This window comes from Pocillopora verrucosa, chromosome 14 (assembly GCF_036669915.1).
Source record: "Pocillopora verrucosa isolate sample1 chromosome 14, ASM3666991v2, whole genome shotgun sequence".
NCBI classification, from domain to species: domain Eukaryota; kingdom Metazoa; phylum Cnidaria; class Anthozoa; order Scleractinia; family Pocilloporidae; genus Pocillopora; species Pocillopora verrucosa.
In genome coordinates, this window is record NC_089325.1 from 2,659,820 (window position 1) to 2,675,902 (window position 16,083).

A 16,083-nucleotide genomic window follows, 5' to 3' on the forward strand; every position below is an offset into this window, starting at 1 on the left:
TTCTTCAGAAGAAATGAATATTATTCCAAACTGAGAATTGATTAAAAGCTAATGAAATGAACGAATACGTAAACGATTATAATCTAGTCATTAATTTTCGCGTGATTTCATTAGCTACTTTACGTCACGAGGTACAAAATCACCGCACAGTTATTAGGCAATAACCACCGTTAACGTCGATATTTGTACTCCGATTATTTGCGTCGAAAGGAAACGAAGCCAGCGGAAAATAACCGGCTCAAACGTTTCACTTTTTCATCTCTATTACTTTACATGGAAGAAGGTAGAGTCCAGTGATAGTGACGTTAAAAAGCTTATCTCAAAGGCTGCTCATGAAAGCACAAAAAAAGTTTAAAAAAATTGCTGTCGACGCGCGTTATGAAAATTAATGAGAGGGTTACAAAACAATTGAATCCTCTTCTGGGCTTCCTGGTATGTCAGCTGATAATGTCCCTGGCTGATAGATTGTCCATAGATTTCACAATTTTCCGCAAAGCTTCGTTTCTCGGCTAAAAAATTCATTTCTCGGACAATACCTCAGCCGCGGACATAGTTAGCCGACATACCAGCTGCCCGAAATGAATTAATTAACATTGATAATTAATAGAAGGGACGATTGAAATCAAATAGTTAATGCCCAAAGTAAATAAGTCGATTGGAGTAAGGACTATATGCAATTACCATCTCGGGGTCCCGCCAGCTATAAGGTTCCACTTCTATTTAATTCCCTTGTTATCAAAACTTCCAAGGGTCTGGCTTACGCTAGTAAAATTACAGCAGACTTCAACAAAATGTTGTTGTGTGCGCATGTCCATGAGTTTCTTTTTAAACTCAAATTGAGAACGAAACGCGGGGTCGGCAAATTCACAGGAAGTCTTTATTGCGTTGAAAAAGGAAATGAAGTAGCAATTATTTCCTCTGTGTGGCTTGTGAGTTGCAAGAACATTGTCTTTATTTTTCATCTGTTGCATCATGATTATCGGTTTATTGATCAATTCTCAACCAAGTAACCGGGCCCTAGAAATTCACATGCACCGTAAACAGAGAGTTGCCTCGGAGAGCTTGAGGTGGTCTAATAATTTCAATTTGAATAATATAGCTGATCCTCAATTCATGCTGTGAGTGTTTGAACAACACTTTATATGCCCCGTAGAAAATTAGCGTTTACAATTTCTCTGAGAGAAGCGACTTAGCTGCTTCTATCGCTGAGTCAAACTAGCGACGGGTTCAAGGTAGAGGATCCAATGTTTTCAGTCCTAGGATATTTATTGATTTTACGGCCAAATCAGTGACCCATAGCTTGAGTGGTTTTAAATCAATCAGAACGAAAAAACGGAAGATAAAACAAGTTCTATTAATTGTATATAATTTTTTACGATTTTGTCCCTTGAAAACAGCCTACTTCATGAAAGGGTTCGGTCTTTCCTTCATGAATTCAACCGAGTTAAAACTAAGAACTGAGTTCTGAGACGAAACTATTTACCAGAATAATTTACTAGACTGAATATATGACCAGGGCTCAAAATGACAGGTGTTTCTGGGGAAAATAAAGAATTCTTGTCGAGTAAAACTTGCTTGATATAACGAGAAAAAAAATTATTTTCAACCAAAGTCTTTTTTTTTATTTACAGATGTTCCGTTCTGTTTATATAGGTCGACCAGGTTTCTAATTAAGTGGAGCAATGTTCCGTTTGAATTTCCTTCATTCCCTTTTTTCTTGACTTGCCAAGTTGCCATTTGTCTCACTATTTCGTGTCATCGGGTCATTTTGGTTTCTTTCCGATGTAGAACCAATTTCAGGTGAAATATTCGAATGAAGACAGGGAAGCCGTCGGAACGCACGACGACAGGCTCGACGAAAGTCGCCATTTCGGAAAAAATATATCAGTGGGTTAATCGCTGACGATGTAAAAGCGATTGCGTCAACCCAGGGCCATGCAACAAGAAACAATTCAAGCAATTCACTCTCGCCTTCGGTTAGCATGTAATAACAGTCAACTACAATTAGAACTAAACTGGGCATCCACGTGAATATACAAGCACCCAAAACAAAACCTATCGTTTTGATAGCTTTAAAATTGTGCACAGCAAGAACTCTAATATTTTCGTCGAAGTTTCGGGGATTTTCCTGAGCGATTATGAGTTTGAACTGTTTTCTGGCAGCCTTGAAAATACTAACATAGCAAAAAGATACAACTAATAATGATACAACATAGATGATGCATGTTAGATACAAAAACATCGCTTTTTTTGAACCATCTAGAAATAATGTTGAAAAAGAAAGCCCCAGTGAACTAAACCAAACCAAAATGATGACCGCATAACATCTTTTCTTAGTCACAATGTCCTCATAACGGAAAGGAAACCGAATGGCGATAAAACGGTCGATTGAAACACAGCAAATGTTGAAAGTAGTGGCGGCGGTTGCGTGAATCCACAATACTACTATAACTTCCACCAACAAGGTGTGAAGCGATGGCTGAATCAAACATCTGGTAGTGAGCCACACAGGGTCTACAAAAATCCCGACCAAAAAGTCTGCGACGGACAGTGACGCTAAAAAGCAGTTGGAAATTGTTCGTAAAGACTCGTTTTTGAAGAACAGCCACAACACGATTGCGTTTCCAGTTACAGCTACAAAGCTTGACGAGGAAAACCACACTGATAGACAGATGGAAGCTGCACTGCTGAGATGTTTGTCTGGATGGCTATCATTCATAGTAAGATGATGTACAGCTACAGCAGAAAAAAAAAGAAAGTGAACTTGGAAATGCTTAAAATTTTCTTTTCCTCTCTACAAACAAATGTTGATGAAGCTGAACTGATTTTGCATGAATCACCAAATTCCTTTTAAGCAGTTACGCTTCTTATTGACAGGCACGTCGTTTTTATCTGAAGGGGGTAAGTTTCTAGAGAAACTGTGCTGCTGCGTCGGTGGGAGAGTATAGCAGGTAATTTATTGTTAACAACTGAGTTGAAAACGTAAATTGGCCACCGTAAAGGGTAAAAAAGCTGACGTTTCGAGCGTCAGCCCTTCGTTAATCTAAAGTCTGAAAACGGAGAACGGTAAAAGGTGTGAGATGGATAAGACAACAGCTCTCTGGAAAACGTTTCGAAATTCTTATTTATATCTCAGTCTTACCTTGCCTTTCAGCAACGATAAAAAAGGAACTCATTTGATTTCTCTTAAAATTAAAAAGCCTGGCAATAACTGACAACAAAGTTTCCGCTAACATAAAGCTGCTTCAGTGACAGAAAGTTGTTTGACAAAGTTCCTAATTCCAGATAAACACTAGTAATGAATCCTGATTGACAGTAAATGTACTTTAACGCTAGTGTCAAATGTGACCATCTTCATGGCTCACCCGGCAAGGACTTGACTCCTAGCGAGCAAAATGAAGAAGATCACGACCATCTTTTTCTCGTCCATTGACATTCGGGAAGAGTCAGCCTTTGCCAACCTCAAGTGCAACAGTTTACGAAAATTCTATTGATAAAAGTTTTTCAATCGCAAACATAACGTTATGTCGCCAGAAACCTCTGTCTTCAGCAAGGTGATCAAAAATGATTAAAAAAAATAACTAGACAAATAAATTAAATTTGGTAAACGGCAGAATTAATTTTTGAAATCAATCAATAAATGATATAAATATATAAAGTGATCGGGCAAGGTACATTACAATTTTCATTCCGGAGTCCCTTAACCAGAAAGATCAGTCATATTTCCATTAAGTCTCTTGTAATCAAAACTTCCTTGGGTCTGGTTTACCCTGGTAATATAAAAGTGACAAAGTGCTTTCATATGCTAATATCCTTATGTTTGATTTACTGTTCAAATGCAGACAGAAGACAAAACATGGCGACGATATGAGATTAATTAGGAATTCTTACTTTTCTGTATAAAGAGTTGCAAATAAAAATGTGTTTTAAATAAGTTGTTCTAATGCATTATTGGCCAGTTTTCATGCACCAAGTGACCGGATCGAGATAGTTACGAGCACTGTAAATAGACCTTTGCCTTGGAGAACTTTAAGGTGGCACGTAAATGTTAAATTTGAACGACGTAGGTGGTCCTCAACTCGTGCTGTGAGTGCTTGAAGGACTTCAATTTATACTGACAAAATGTCATAAGCACGGAACTCTTAACAAGCTTCATAGAAAGTTAGCAGTGAAATTTTTCTCTGAGAGAAGCGAACACGCTGTTCCTACTGCTGATCCAAACAAGGAACGGGCTCAATGTAGAGGTTCTGAAGTTTGCCACTCCTAGAATATTTATTAATCTTATGACAAAGTGACCCGTAGTCGGTAGTAGCTTGTCACCTGCTAAAACTGAATAGACAAGAACTGTCATGAGTACAAAAAGCTTCCTGCAAAGCTTCAGATAAGAGCATGGCATCGAAATTAAATATCGCGCGGTAGTAAATTTGATGTGCACATTAGCATAAGACAATATAACTGTCGGTAATCGTCCAGGATAAAAGCGAAAAATATACCGTACAGTTTAATAATTTGTCAAATGTTTTCCCCAATTTTTGTTTCAAAATACAAGCTCTACGCAGTCATAGTAATTGGCAAATAAATTTTTTTGCGCGTTGCATTGTGATATGCAATATCCATATTGTTTTATTCAAATTCACCGCATCTTTGATTACATAAACGACAATCACTCTTTGTAAGGGACTCACTAAAGGAAAATATCAAAGTCAAATCTTTACGTCTGTTTTAAATTTTAATGCGAAGGACTGATCCACATCGCAAGCGGGGTCTTAAGTGTTTACCGCGGTTGACCGGGCGAATATTGTAAAAGTTTGAGGAAAAAATTCTTCCATCGCTTTTTACAGACCTTCCACAAGTCTCCTTTTGCATTGAATCACCAAGACTGTTGGCTGCTTGAATGATTAAAGAAGCAAGGAGGCATCCATCGTTCTTTCGCTGTGGTTCTTCTCGTCTGGTTTAGCAGCTGTAACAGGAAACGCAGTTGTGTTATGGTTGTTCTTCAGAAATGAGTCTTTACGTGCAGTTTCCAACCGATTCTTAGCCTCGTTGTCTGTAGTTGACTTTTTAGTTGGAATTGTTATAGACCCTATCTGGATCACCTTTGGATGTCTGATCCAGCCGTCAAATGTGACCCAAGCCGCCTTGAATGAGTTTATGGAAATGTTGCGGATTCACGCTACCGCTGCTACAACGCTTAACCTATGCTGTGTTTGTGTCTGTGTTTCGGCGGACGAGAGACCAAGTAGTTTTCCAAGCCGTATAATACAGAATTATAAAGCTATCAAAACCATCGGTTTCGTGTTGGGTGTGTTTGTCGTTTCTTGGATGCCTTGCCTTGTCCTATCCATTGTGCACGAGTTTTCTGCGAGTGATCCGTGCACCGATGAAAAGTTGTATGATGCTGCATGGCCATGGATTGAGGCAGTCGCGCTTTCATCGTCAGCTATCAACCCGTGGGTTTATTTTTTCCATAATGGCGAATTTCGCCAGGCTTTGCATCGCAGTATTCGAAGGGTAACCCGAAAAAGCTGATCGCCTACCGTGCAAAATATTAACAGGATGACGGGCGTGGTTAGACTACACTTTTAAATTTTAAGTTCGCAAGCAATTGACGCTAACTATGATCGCATGTACGAGTGGCATTGTTTATTTAGGGAAATAAATTTTTTAGGATCTCTTTTTGTGTTAGTTTCATCGTATCACCGCTTTGGTGGTGTTTTTGCTGATCATTTCTCGAGTAGTTTTTCTTTATAACCGCTCATAAACCCGTACAACGTATTGGGGCTACCCCATACTTTAAGTTCAAGATTATCCCCACAACCACCCCAGCATCGCACTACTTCCTCAACGAGAGGAATAATGAAGGTATAATGATGAAAATGAAGATTAGACTTACACAAGTTGTCTTGATGGATCGCTTGTTCCTATCCACGGTAGCTGTTACATAATGGTAACGGAAAGGGAAGGGACAAATTAAGTGCGAAGATTCGGTCGTTTTCTTTATTTCCGCCAGTCAAGCAGGATCCTTACTCCCGTGTAGTTCCCATTGTCTCTCTGTTGTCAGAACTTCATCTCCATCAACGTCTTACGTTTTGATTCAATAATTATCATCCTCATTGTCAATATCATTATCATCACGATAAAAATCCCCTCCCCTCTCCCATCCCCGTTTATTTCTCCTCTCCAGATTCAAATTGAAGTTTTTCCATCTACCATCTTTACCGGAGTCATTATAAATGTCTGCTTCTGTCAACGGTGTTAACCCTTTAACTCCCACGAGTGACCAAGACAGAATTTCACCATACAATATCAACACAATGTCAAGCAGACAAGTGATGAGAATAAAGAAAAATATCAGTTAGGAGATTATTAGTTGATCCAATACCAAATTCTGGTAAGGCTGAGTAAATTGCATAGCATTGAATTTTTCATTCAGCTTCAGTTGTAAAGCGATACACAAGTCACGTGATTCAAATTAACATCATAAGAATTGCATGGCAGGAGATCTTGGGAATGAAAGGCTTAATATGGGGACAGATATGTGCGACTCGCTATAGTAGAACAAACACAGCTGCATTTCCAGTTACAGCTGCTAAACCAGATTTGTGAACCCCAAGGATTGAAAGCTAGATGTGCTTTGCTTAATCATTCTTACGTGTCGAGCAACTAGTATCAATGTTAGATGCTTTTGAGTGAAAGGAATAATCCTTAAATAGCTTAAGGATTTCCGAGAAACCCACCTCTGTTGACATTCTTCCCTAAAATGACTTGCAAATAACTAGAGATTTTTTAGGTGATACCTTTGAATAAGACTTTGAATTAATATGATCTCTTCAACTTAGATCACTGAATAAATGCAGAAGAATGGTATCCTGTATATTTTTATACCTTACAAAAGGGAAATTACCCTTAAAGTATTTTCTAGAGAAATAATTTTTCCTCAATCCTTCCCCTTCTAATGTATTCAAAACCGTAGACCAACAAATTATGTATTTTATCACAGAACAGAAAGAAAACAAACAAAAAAATTTTGGTCCCTTTAATTTTAATATCGTCTGTCAGTGGGAGGCAAAGTCTTGTTGATTAAGATGTCCTTAGAGCTCTGTCCCTTTAACCGCTATATCTCCAGATCTCACGCCATTTCGTACCAATCGGTGTAGACCTGGCCTAAGTCCGGATTGTTTTACGCTTTACTCCGTGAATCCACAAGGCAACCAACGAAAGGTACGGCGAAAGGCTTGGCGAAAGTCTTGATTTCGAAAGTAATAAATAAATGGATTGATTGCTGATGAAGCAAATGCAACTGCATCAACCCAAGGCCATACAACAAACAGCAATGAACGCATTTTGTCCTTGTTATTTTCTATGGCATAATTAATATCAAATACCATCAGAACTAAACTTGGCATCCATGTGATGATGCAAGGACCCAAAACAAAGCCGACTGTTTTTATAGCTTTGAAATTTTGTAAAGTACGAACTTTGATATTTTCGTTGTAATTTCGAGAATTTTCATCTCCAAATATCCTTTTAAATTGTTCTTTTGCTGCTTTTAAAATACAGATGTATGATAATGAAACTATCACTAATGGAAAAACAAATGTTATAAATGTTAAAGAAAACCAAAATATTGCTCTATTTATGTCTCCCGCGTTTGTCACCGACAACTTCGAGAAAGGAAGACATAATGACAATAACCAAACCAAAATTACCACTGTGTAACATCTTTTCTTGTTTACCATGTCCTGATAACGGAAAGGAAACCGAATGGCAATGAATCGGTCGACAGAAACACAACAAATGTAAAAAGTGGGGGCGGCGGTTGTGTGAATCCACAACATTAATGTTAATTCGTGCAAAACACTAGGAGACGAGGCCTCAATAAAAAATCTGATGGCTATCCACACAGGGTCTATCACAAGCCCAACTAAAAAGTCTGCTACCGACAACGAGGCTAAAAATCGGTTGGAAACTGTCCGTAAAGAATCGTTTTTATAGAACAACCACAACACAACTGCATTTCCAGTAACAGCCGGAATACTACACAAGGAGAGCCACAGTGATAGAACGATGGACGCTGCACTGCTCAGATGTTCTTCAGGTTGGCCATCATCCATGGTAAGATGGTGTACAGCTACAGCAGAGGATAGAAATTAAGCTTAGGGAAAGTTTTAAATTTTTCTTGTTCTCTCTACAAACCAAACAAATGTTTCTGAAACTAAAATGTTTTTGCGTAAATCATATCATTCTATTTATACAGATATAATTTCTTTTGACAGGCACGTCGAATTGATTGAAGTCTGAACATTTGAAGTTCCACAAAACGGTGAAAGAGATAGATACCACAACACATCTCTGAAAAATATAACAAAATTCGTATTTATACATCAGTTAATCTTCCTTTGTCTTTCATCAACGATAAAAGAGAAACTCAATCACATTTGACTTTTCATGAATTCAAAAGCTTGAAAATTACTGATAGTTGACAACTAAGTTTGCTCTGAGATGCAGCTGTGGATACTCAAATTATAAACGGCCCCTGGTTAAAGCAGTTTAAAGCTTATGGTGATAGTGACCATATTCATGACTTACCCGCCAAGGACTTGATTCCAAGTGAACGAAATGTAGCGAAGAAAATGACAGTGAAGCTCTAATTCTGGGTCGTAGTCTGACAATTGAAAACAAATCTGTGTTTAAAATGAAATATGACTTCCAAATAGTTCCTTATCTGAATATGTCATCAGTATATTTATCAATGTCCGTTTTTCGGCTAACTGTTAGGAGAAAAGTTGATTTTTCTTTAACACTATGCTAGGAATTTCCTTTATTCTTCATTTTCTTTTTGATAAACTTACAGCTTGGACAACTAGCACTAAACGTAACAGAACATGTTCACAGTGCTTTTAGAGGTGCCACGAGCTAGGCTGCCAATCCTACTCTTTTTCTGGGTAAATAATTCCGAACTCAGTAACGAATCAGATTGACAACGCGCGTTAAATTCTAAGAAATAAACTCTTTTGAGTTACTTGCTCTTTTCTCGGCACGACTCTCTTCTCGATTTCTCACATATTTCTAGTCAATAACACTTTTTTTAATTACAAATTTATCATAGAGGATAGAAAGTAGAAGTTGTTTGCACCTACAATCATCCTGAAAGAATTGAACATAAAAAATTAAACATAGTTTACTTAAATGAAGCTAATAATAACAGTGACTGAACAGCTGCTCAACACAGAATTCACGATAGGAAAGCGTACGAGTCAATCGTACATAAAATTATCTTTTTGATACCATTTTTGTCTTATAACATATTCACCTTTCTCAGATGGGGCTGTCTTCAGCTCCCAATATAAGAAATTGATCAAAAAGGTTAAAGCAACCTTGAATTAAGGCTTTACCAAAGTTCCTTTAAAAAAATCAACCAGCGCGAACAAAATAATTGTTTTATTGAACTCTGCGCTTTTCGTTATTGCTGTAGGAGCTTACGAAATTCATTTTAAATCCAATTTTTTTCCAATTTAATCTATTGGAAGCTAATGTTACTTCCGACCACAAAAACGGTAAAATTTGAGTCTCATGACCTGTGTATCGCTTTACAACCGAAACTGAATGAAAATTCAACGCTATGCAATTTACAACGCCTTACCAGAATATCTTATACACGAGATAGAGTAGATTCTAATCCAAGAAACAGCCAAAGGTACAAGGCACAATACTGGCGGGAGCACTCGAGTGCGTTTGAGTTCCAGTTTATCGACAAGCGAAGAAGTTATGCACAATTTGTTTAAATATTTTGTTTGATGGAACCGAGAACAGCAAATGATCGAGGAAAGCTTTCGTTTTCAAAAGTATCCTGAACATCAATTTCTCGCTCTGAGTGGGTGACAACTAATTAAAAACTTACTGAGACAAGTATTCCGTTCAATTGATAAAACTTTAAGTTCTTCTCAAGCGTTGTGGATGTTTTCAAAGATAACGTAACCCGTTGTAGGGGCTGATAACCGGAACTGACTGAACTAATCAGAACACTAAAAATACAATATCCGAAGTTGAAATTTGAATATTTTTGTATGGCCATGGATTGGGGCAGTTTTTTTCTGATTGGCCGAGTTGAAGAGAAAGTTTTCTGGACAAATCACGGAGCGAAGTAAAGCAAAACCAATGCAATCCCGATTGACTTTCGAAATGAAAGCGAACTACTAAAGACACATGTCGCAGTTTAACTTTGTGACCGGGAGGGAGTGTCGTTAGTACGGCCTCTAATGAAAAGTCTAATGTAGTGCATAATCAGAAAATGAGTGAGATATCCGGATCAAGTACCTGGGATTGGTATTAGATACCACGAGATATATGAATAATTTGAAATCAAGTTTGAGAGCATCGGTTAAGCTGATTGCCGAGAATCCGACTACTGTTGACATTTTTGATAAGTTTTCTTGGATGTTGGCAAGTGAATTCCATATCCTCCTGTGAAAATATTTCTGAATTCGCATTTGACTCAATAAGATCATCTCAGCTAGAATCTCAAAATAGGTACTAAATAATCTAATATCTACGGGTGTTATCAATTACAAACGGGAAATTATTCGAATGAATTTCTAGAGAAAGGTTAGGGGGTAAAACTTGTCTTATATTCTTTTTATAAACATTTACTCCATGGTTGGCTCCATATCAGGCATTTTAACATTCCTTACTACAAGTTTTTTCTTTAAAGGCTCTATCTCCTGGAGTTTACCAATGTCACATTTTGTGGTTCCCTGAGACCGCACCTATAATGATGTTCATTCAAACTTTCTCGGGTTTCTTAGGGCGATCATGAAATAAATCAAGAAAACAATGAAACTTAGTTAATTGAGAACCAATGGTGGCATGCAGTTGTATTGTATGGTTACCTCAGTTGTCCCGGGCATACAAGTTATTTTTTTTTACTTTTGGCCCGAGAATCTCGTGAAATTTATGAAATACGAGGACCTAAGATATATTAAGGAAAGTTAAGCATTCATGCAAAGATGGTTTTTAACAAGATTCCATATACTATAAATAAAAAAAATTAAAAAAATGGACCAATTAGTGTTTCGGTCCGCTTGGACATCATGGGAGGTAAATTCTTGTTTCGATTGAGACGTCCATAGAGCTCTGTCTCTTTAACTGCTATATATCTAGATCTCACACCATTTCGTATCATCAGGTGTCGCCTTGGTTTCAGCCCGATTTGTTGTGAGCTTTCCCCCGTGAGTTCATAAGGCAACCAGCGAAAGGTACGGCAAAAGGCTTGGCGATAGTCTTGGTTTCGAAAGTAATAATTAAATGGATTGATTGCTGAAGAAGTGAATGCGATTGCCTCAACCCAAAACTATGCAACAAAGGCCGATGAATGAATTTCACCCGAGTCATTTGTTATGACAAAGTAACAGTTAACACACAGCAGAATTAAATCGAGCATCCATATAATAATACAAGCGCCCAAACCAAAACCGATAATTTTGATAGCTTTAAATTTTTTTATAGTTCTTCCTCTATAATTCTCGTTGTACTTTCCTGTATTTTTCCCGCTGATATTCTGTGAAAATGATTTTTTGCTGATTAAAAAAATGAACGTATGAATATGAGAGTACAAGTAACGGAATAACAAATGTTGTTGATGCTAAAGAAATCGACAGCACTGCAAAAGTAATATTTTCCTTGCCTTTGTGAAACAGGCACCTATGATCAACCAAAAACAAAGAGAAAGAGCCGAGTGTGACAGTTGAAAACAGGATGTTTATTCAAGTTAAAAAAAAAAAATCTCTAGGTAGTTCGTTATTTGAATATGTCATAATTTGTGAATTGGGTCACCAAATTGAATTTCCGGCTACTTTCACTCGTTCCCACTCTTCTGCTGTCTGTATGAACCACTTCCTCCCAGCAACAGTGGTTTGTACGTGATGGAGAGGGAAGGGGGAACGACAGTTCAGGTACGAAGGTTCCATCGTTTTTCCTTATTCAAGCCAGTCAAACAGGCTGGCTTCTCTCGTTTGGTGCTTGTTCTTTCTTTCGTTAAAATGCTAGATCCTTTTTATGGTTCGAGCAATATTACCATCAACGTTTGATGCTTTTCGCTAAAAGAGTGATCCGTGTTAAGCTAAGTGGTTCAGCTTACACTGATTCCCTAGAAGCCAAATTCTGTTACAAATTCACTTTAAGATTACTGGGAGAAAAATAGCAAATTCTACTGACTTATTTGGTAACACAGATGAATCAACTTTTTAAACCCCAAAGGATCTCCTGGGTAGGGATCACTGAACTGATACTGAGTTAGGATAGCATATTTCTCAATATCTCACAAAGGGCAAGGTCAGTATTGTATTTTTCCCTAAGAAAGGAAATTTGATATTTTATCCTATCTTTCTTCTTGTCAATTTGCTTAGAACTGCAGACCAACAAAGTATTCTTTTGTAGTCATATTTCGCAGGTCCTTTGATTGCTAAAGACATATAACTGCTCTAAAATATTATAAAAAGAGTGGCCAAAAAGATGGGAGGGAACTCTGGTCCGCCACAATTCAATCAAATTCTTGAAGATCTTCTTTTCACAAAAATCCGCCAGAAGTTGGCTTCACATAAGATATCGCCATTGCTTACAAGAAAGTTTTCCTTTCTAGAAAAGCTCCGTCTCGCACAATCAATTCGTTTGATCCCTGATGGATACCACATGAAAAAAGATCATACGTGGGTTGACCTACGTCGTTGCATTCATCCCGATGGAATAAGGTGTCAGGGATATGTGTGAGGGATCACGACAAAAAAACCGAGAGAAGCAATAAAATTGAGGGAATTGAGCACGAATGAAGGCAGATGGAAACAGTTGTTACTGGTCCGCGAATCTCTAAGCATAAATGTGTGTAAACATCAAAGAACGTCTTGAACTTAAAGGATTCTCAAAACAGAATAAGAAATACTAGTGAAAAGCAATGTCTGGGCATTCTTCTGAAGATGTTTTTTAATAAGATTTTTAGCCGAAAATTACAGGAAAATGGACTGATGAAAGTTTTGGTCCGTTTCAGCCTCATCTCATCTGTCCATAGAAGAAAAAGTCTTGTTTCGATTGAGTTGTCCTCAGAGCTCTGTCTCTTTATTCGCTGCATCTCCAGGTCTCACAACATTTCGTAAAATCTGGCGTCGACTTGGTTTCAACCCGGTTTGTGGAGTGCCTTCTCCAGTGCGTTCACGAGGAAACCAACGGAAGGTACGACGAAAGGCTTCGCGAAACTCTTGATTTCGAAGGTAATATATTAATGGATTGATTGCTGATGAGGTAAAAGCGACTGTCCCAACCCACGGCCACACAACAAGGTTCAACGAACAAATTCTAGCCCAGTTATTTTCTAAGGTATATTTACATTCAACAAGCAGCAGAACTAAGTTGGGCATCCATGTGATAATGCAAGCACCCAAAACAAAACCGATTGTTTTGATAGCTTTAAGGTTTTGTTTAGTACGAAGTCTAAAACTGTCGCTGTTTATTGTAGGATTTTCTCCTGCTAATATTCTCTTAAATTGTTTTTTTGCGGATTTGAAAATACAAACGTAGGAAAATGAAACTACAAGTAATGGAATAACAGATATTATAAACGCAAGAAAAATCATCGACACAAAATAATTTATCATGGGCTCATAATCTACCAGAAACACCGAGAAAGGAAGAATTAAAGAAAACAGCCACACCAAAAATATAATTGTGTAACATCTTTTCTTTGTTATACTGACCTGGTAACGGAAAGGAAACCGAATCGCAATAAACCGGTCTACAGAAACACAACAAGTGTTGAAAGTGGTGGCGGCGGTCGTGTGAAGCCACAATATGTATGCAAAGTAGAACAAACTTGAGAAAACTGGAGGCTGAATCCAAAATCCAATAACGATCCACGCAGGGCTTACAACAAGCCCAACTAATAGGTCTGCTATTGATAAAGAGGCTAAAAAGCGGTTGGAAATTGTTCGTAGAGATGCGTGTTTGTAGAACAACCACAACATAACTGCGTTTCCGGTTACAGCTGCAAAACTAGATAGAAAGAGCCACACTGATAGAAAGATGGATGCTGCGCTGCTGAGAAGTTCGTGAGAATGGCAAATATTCATTGCTGGGAGAAGAAAGGAAAAAGGCTTGGGAAATCCTTGAAATTTTCTTGTCCAAGCTATTGACCAAACAGGTATTACTGAAACTTAAATAATGTTTTTGCATTAATCATCATATTTCTTATAGGCAGACATGCTTTGTATTGACAGGCACGTCTTGTGGTAAAAGAGATGGATAAAGTGACACCTCTGTGGAAAGTGTTTCAAAATTCTTATTAACACCTTAACAAGTTATCTTATTATATCTTAAGGGCGTTTATCTCCCTTTCAGAGATCAAAACGAACTGACCAGTAAACTAAAACAAAAACTTAATCGGTCTTCAGTATTGAGCATATTTACAATAGAAAAGATAAAGAAGTACTCCTTCCTCCAGAAAATGATTTTTGATTGATTCTTTCATTTCTATCTCTTTTTGCCCTTTGTGAGATAAAAAATGTTTAAGATAACATCTTAATATTTCATTGCCTCTCATCGACAATGAAAAAGAAACTCACTCTTAAAATCTCTAGTGTTTCGCATAAATAAAAAAGCTTAACAATAATTGAAAACAAAGTTTACCCTGAGATCCGGCTGCTTTTTTGACAGGAAGTCCATCAGAAACCTCTAAATTCTGGATTCTCATACAATTAACGGCTCTTGGTTAACGGTTACATGCAGTTTAACAATAATCACAAAAGATACCGTATGCTTAGGACTCGATTCCGAGCGAAGGAAATGATAAGGCGACGATGAAACTCTAAGTTTGGAGCCAATTGTGACAACTGAAAACACATGTTTTTCAAAATGAAAAATGACTCCTATAACTTATATTAATAATTCATAATTCGTCATTTGAATATGTCATATTGTGTCAATGTGGTCAACAAGAAATTATAATGGACTCGTTTTCTGGCTAATTTCTCTCGTTCCCACTCTTCTACCATCTGTATGAACTGGTTTTTCCTAGCAAGTGTGGCTGGCACATGACGAGAGGGGAAAGACAATTCAATTGTAGAGGTTCCATCGTTTTTCTTTCCTTATGCCTGTCACTCGCCCTAGTTTTCTCTCGCGTCGTGCTCGTTCTCTCTGTCGTTAAAACCACAAAATATTTGTTACGAATCAAGCAATTAGTATTAACATCTATTAAATTCATTGCCTACGTACACTTAAATAAACAATTAATTAAATGAATAAATATCAAATACCAACTGGAGCAATTGTCCCAATTGATTTCGCGCCCCCATAGAAATATATACCTAAAAGTAAGATATCAAATAAGTTAAAAGAGGAATAATTTTTATCAGAAATGAGTTTACAAAATTGTCCTCCCATTTCCAGTCAAACTTACACTATCAACTTACACTTCGCTGGTTACAAAAGGTTAAAAGCCTACGTTTAATGTAGTGAAATGATTTTACACATTTAGGTTGTTTTGGCACTTTGTTCCAAGGGAGGCTTGAACCATAATCGACTACAGTAGACCTATAATCTTCTGATGCTTTGAGCCAAAGAAGTGATCTGCAAATAGGGTTTCGCTTATACTGATTCTGTAGAAGCCAACTTCTGTTGCAATCTTTTCATAAGATTATTCGGAAAAGAACGTAAGCTTGGGAACGCTTGAAAATTTCTTGTCCTCTCCTCTCACTAACTAGATGTCTCTGAAACTAAAATGTTTTTGTATGAATCATAATATTGCATTCGTGCAGATATGCTTTTCATTAACGAAGACGAATCGATAATCTGAGTCTAAACTTTTAAAATTCCTCAAAACTGTGATAAAGATAACAAGAACAACACCTTTCTAAAAAATGTTTCGAAATCGTTATCAATGTCTAAATAAATGAATTTTTAACGTTAAATGTGATTAGTGACAGTAAAACTGGAAAAATAGATAGACATATGAACGATAAATAAATGATATGTAAGAAAAGTGAAATAAGAAATAACATAATTACCAATAATTAATGAATTCTTAAAGTACACTTGATTTAT

At 37.2% G+C, this 16,083-nt stretch overlaps 3 protein-coding genes across 3 annotated transcripts; all 3 read right to left on the reverse strand.

The window, feature by feature from the left end:
• Positions 1-1,648: 1,648 nt before the first annotated feature.
• On the reverse strand, positions 1,649-3,776 carry LOC131784370 (beta-1 adrenergic receptor-like). Its single transcript, XM_059101174.2, has 2 exons — positions 3,681-3,776; positions 1,649-2,736 (listed from the first exon to the last, which is right to left on the reverse strand). Exon 2 carries the CDS (start codon positions 2,717-2,719, stop codon positions 1,703-1,705), a length of 1,017 nt encoding a protein of 338 aa, XP_058957157.2. The 5' UTR covers positions 2,720-2,736; positions 3,681-3,776; the 3' UTR covers positions 1,649-1,702.
• Positions 3,777-7,084: 3,308 nt separating this feature from the next.
• Positions 7,085-8,173, reverse strand: LOC131784333 (beta-1 adrenergic receptor-like). Its single transcript, XM_059101135.2, has one exon. It carries the CDS (start codon positions 8,112-8,114, stop codon positions 7,188-7,190), a length of 927 nt encoding a protein of 308 aa, XP_058957118.1. The 5' UTR covers positions 8,115-8,173; the 3' UTR covers positions 7,085-7,187.
• Positions 8,174-12,916: 4,743 nt separating this feature from the next.
• LOC131784369 (adenosine receptor A2a-like) lies at positions 12,917-14,179 on the reverse strand. The gene has a single exon (XM_059101173.2). It carries the CDS (start codon positions 14,112-14,114, stop codon positions 13,092-13,094), a length of 1,023 nt encoding a protein of 340 aa, XP_058957156.2. The 5' UTR covers positions 14,115-14,179; the 3' UTR covers positions 12,917-13,091.
• Positions 14,180-16,083: the final 1,904 nt, after the last annotated feature.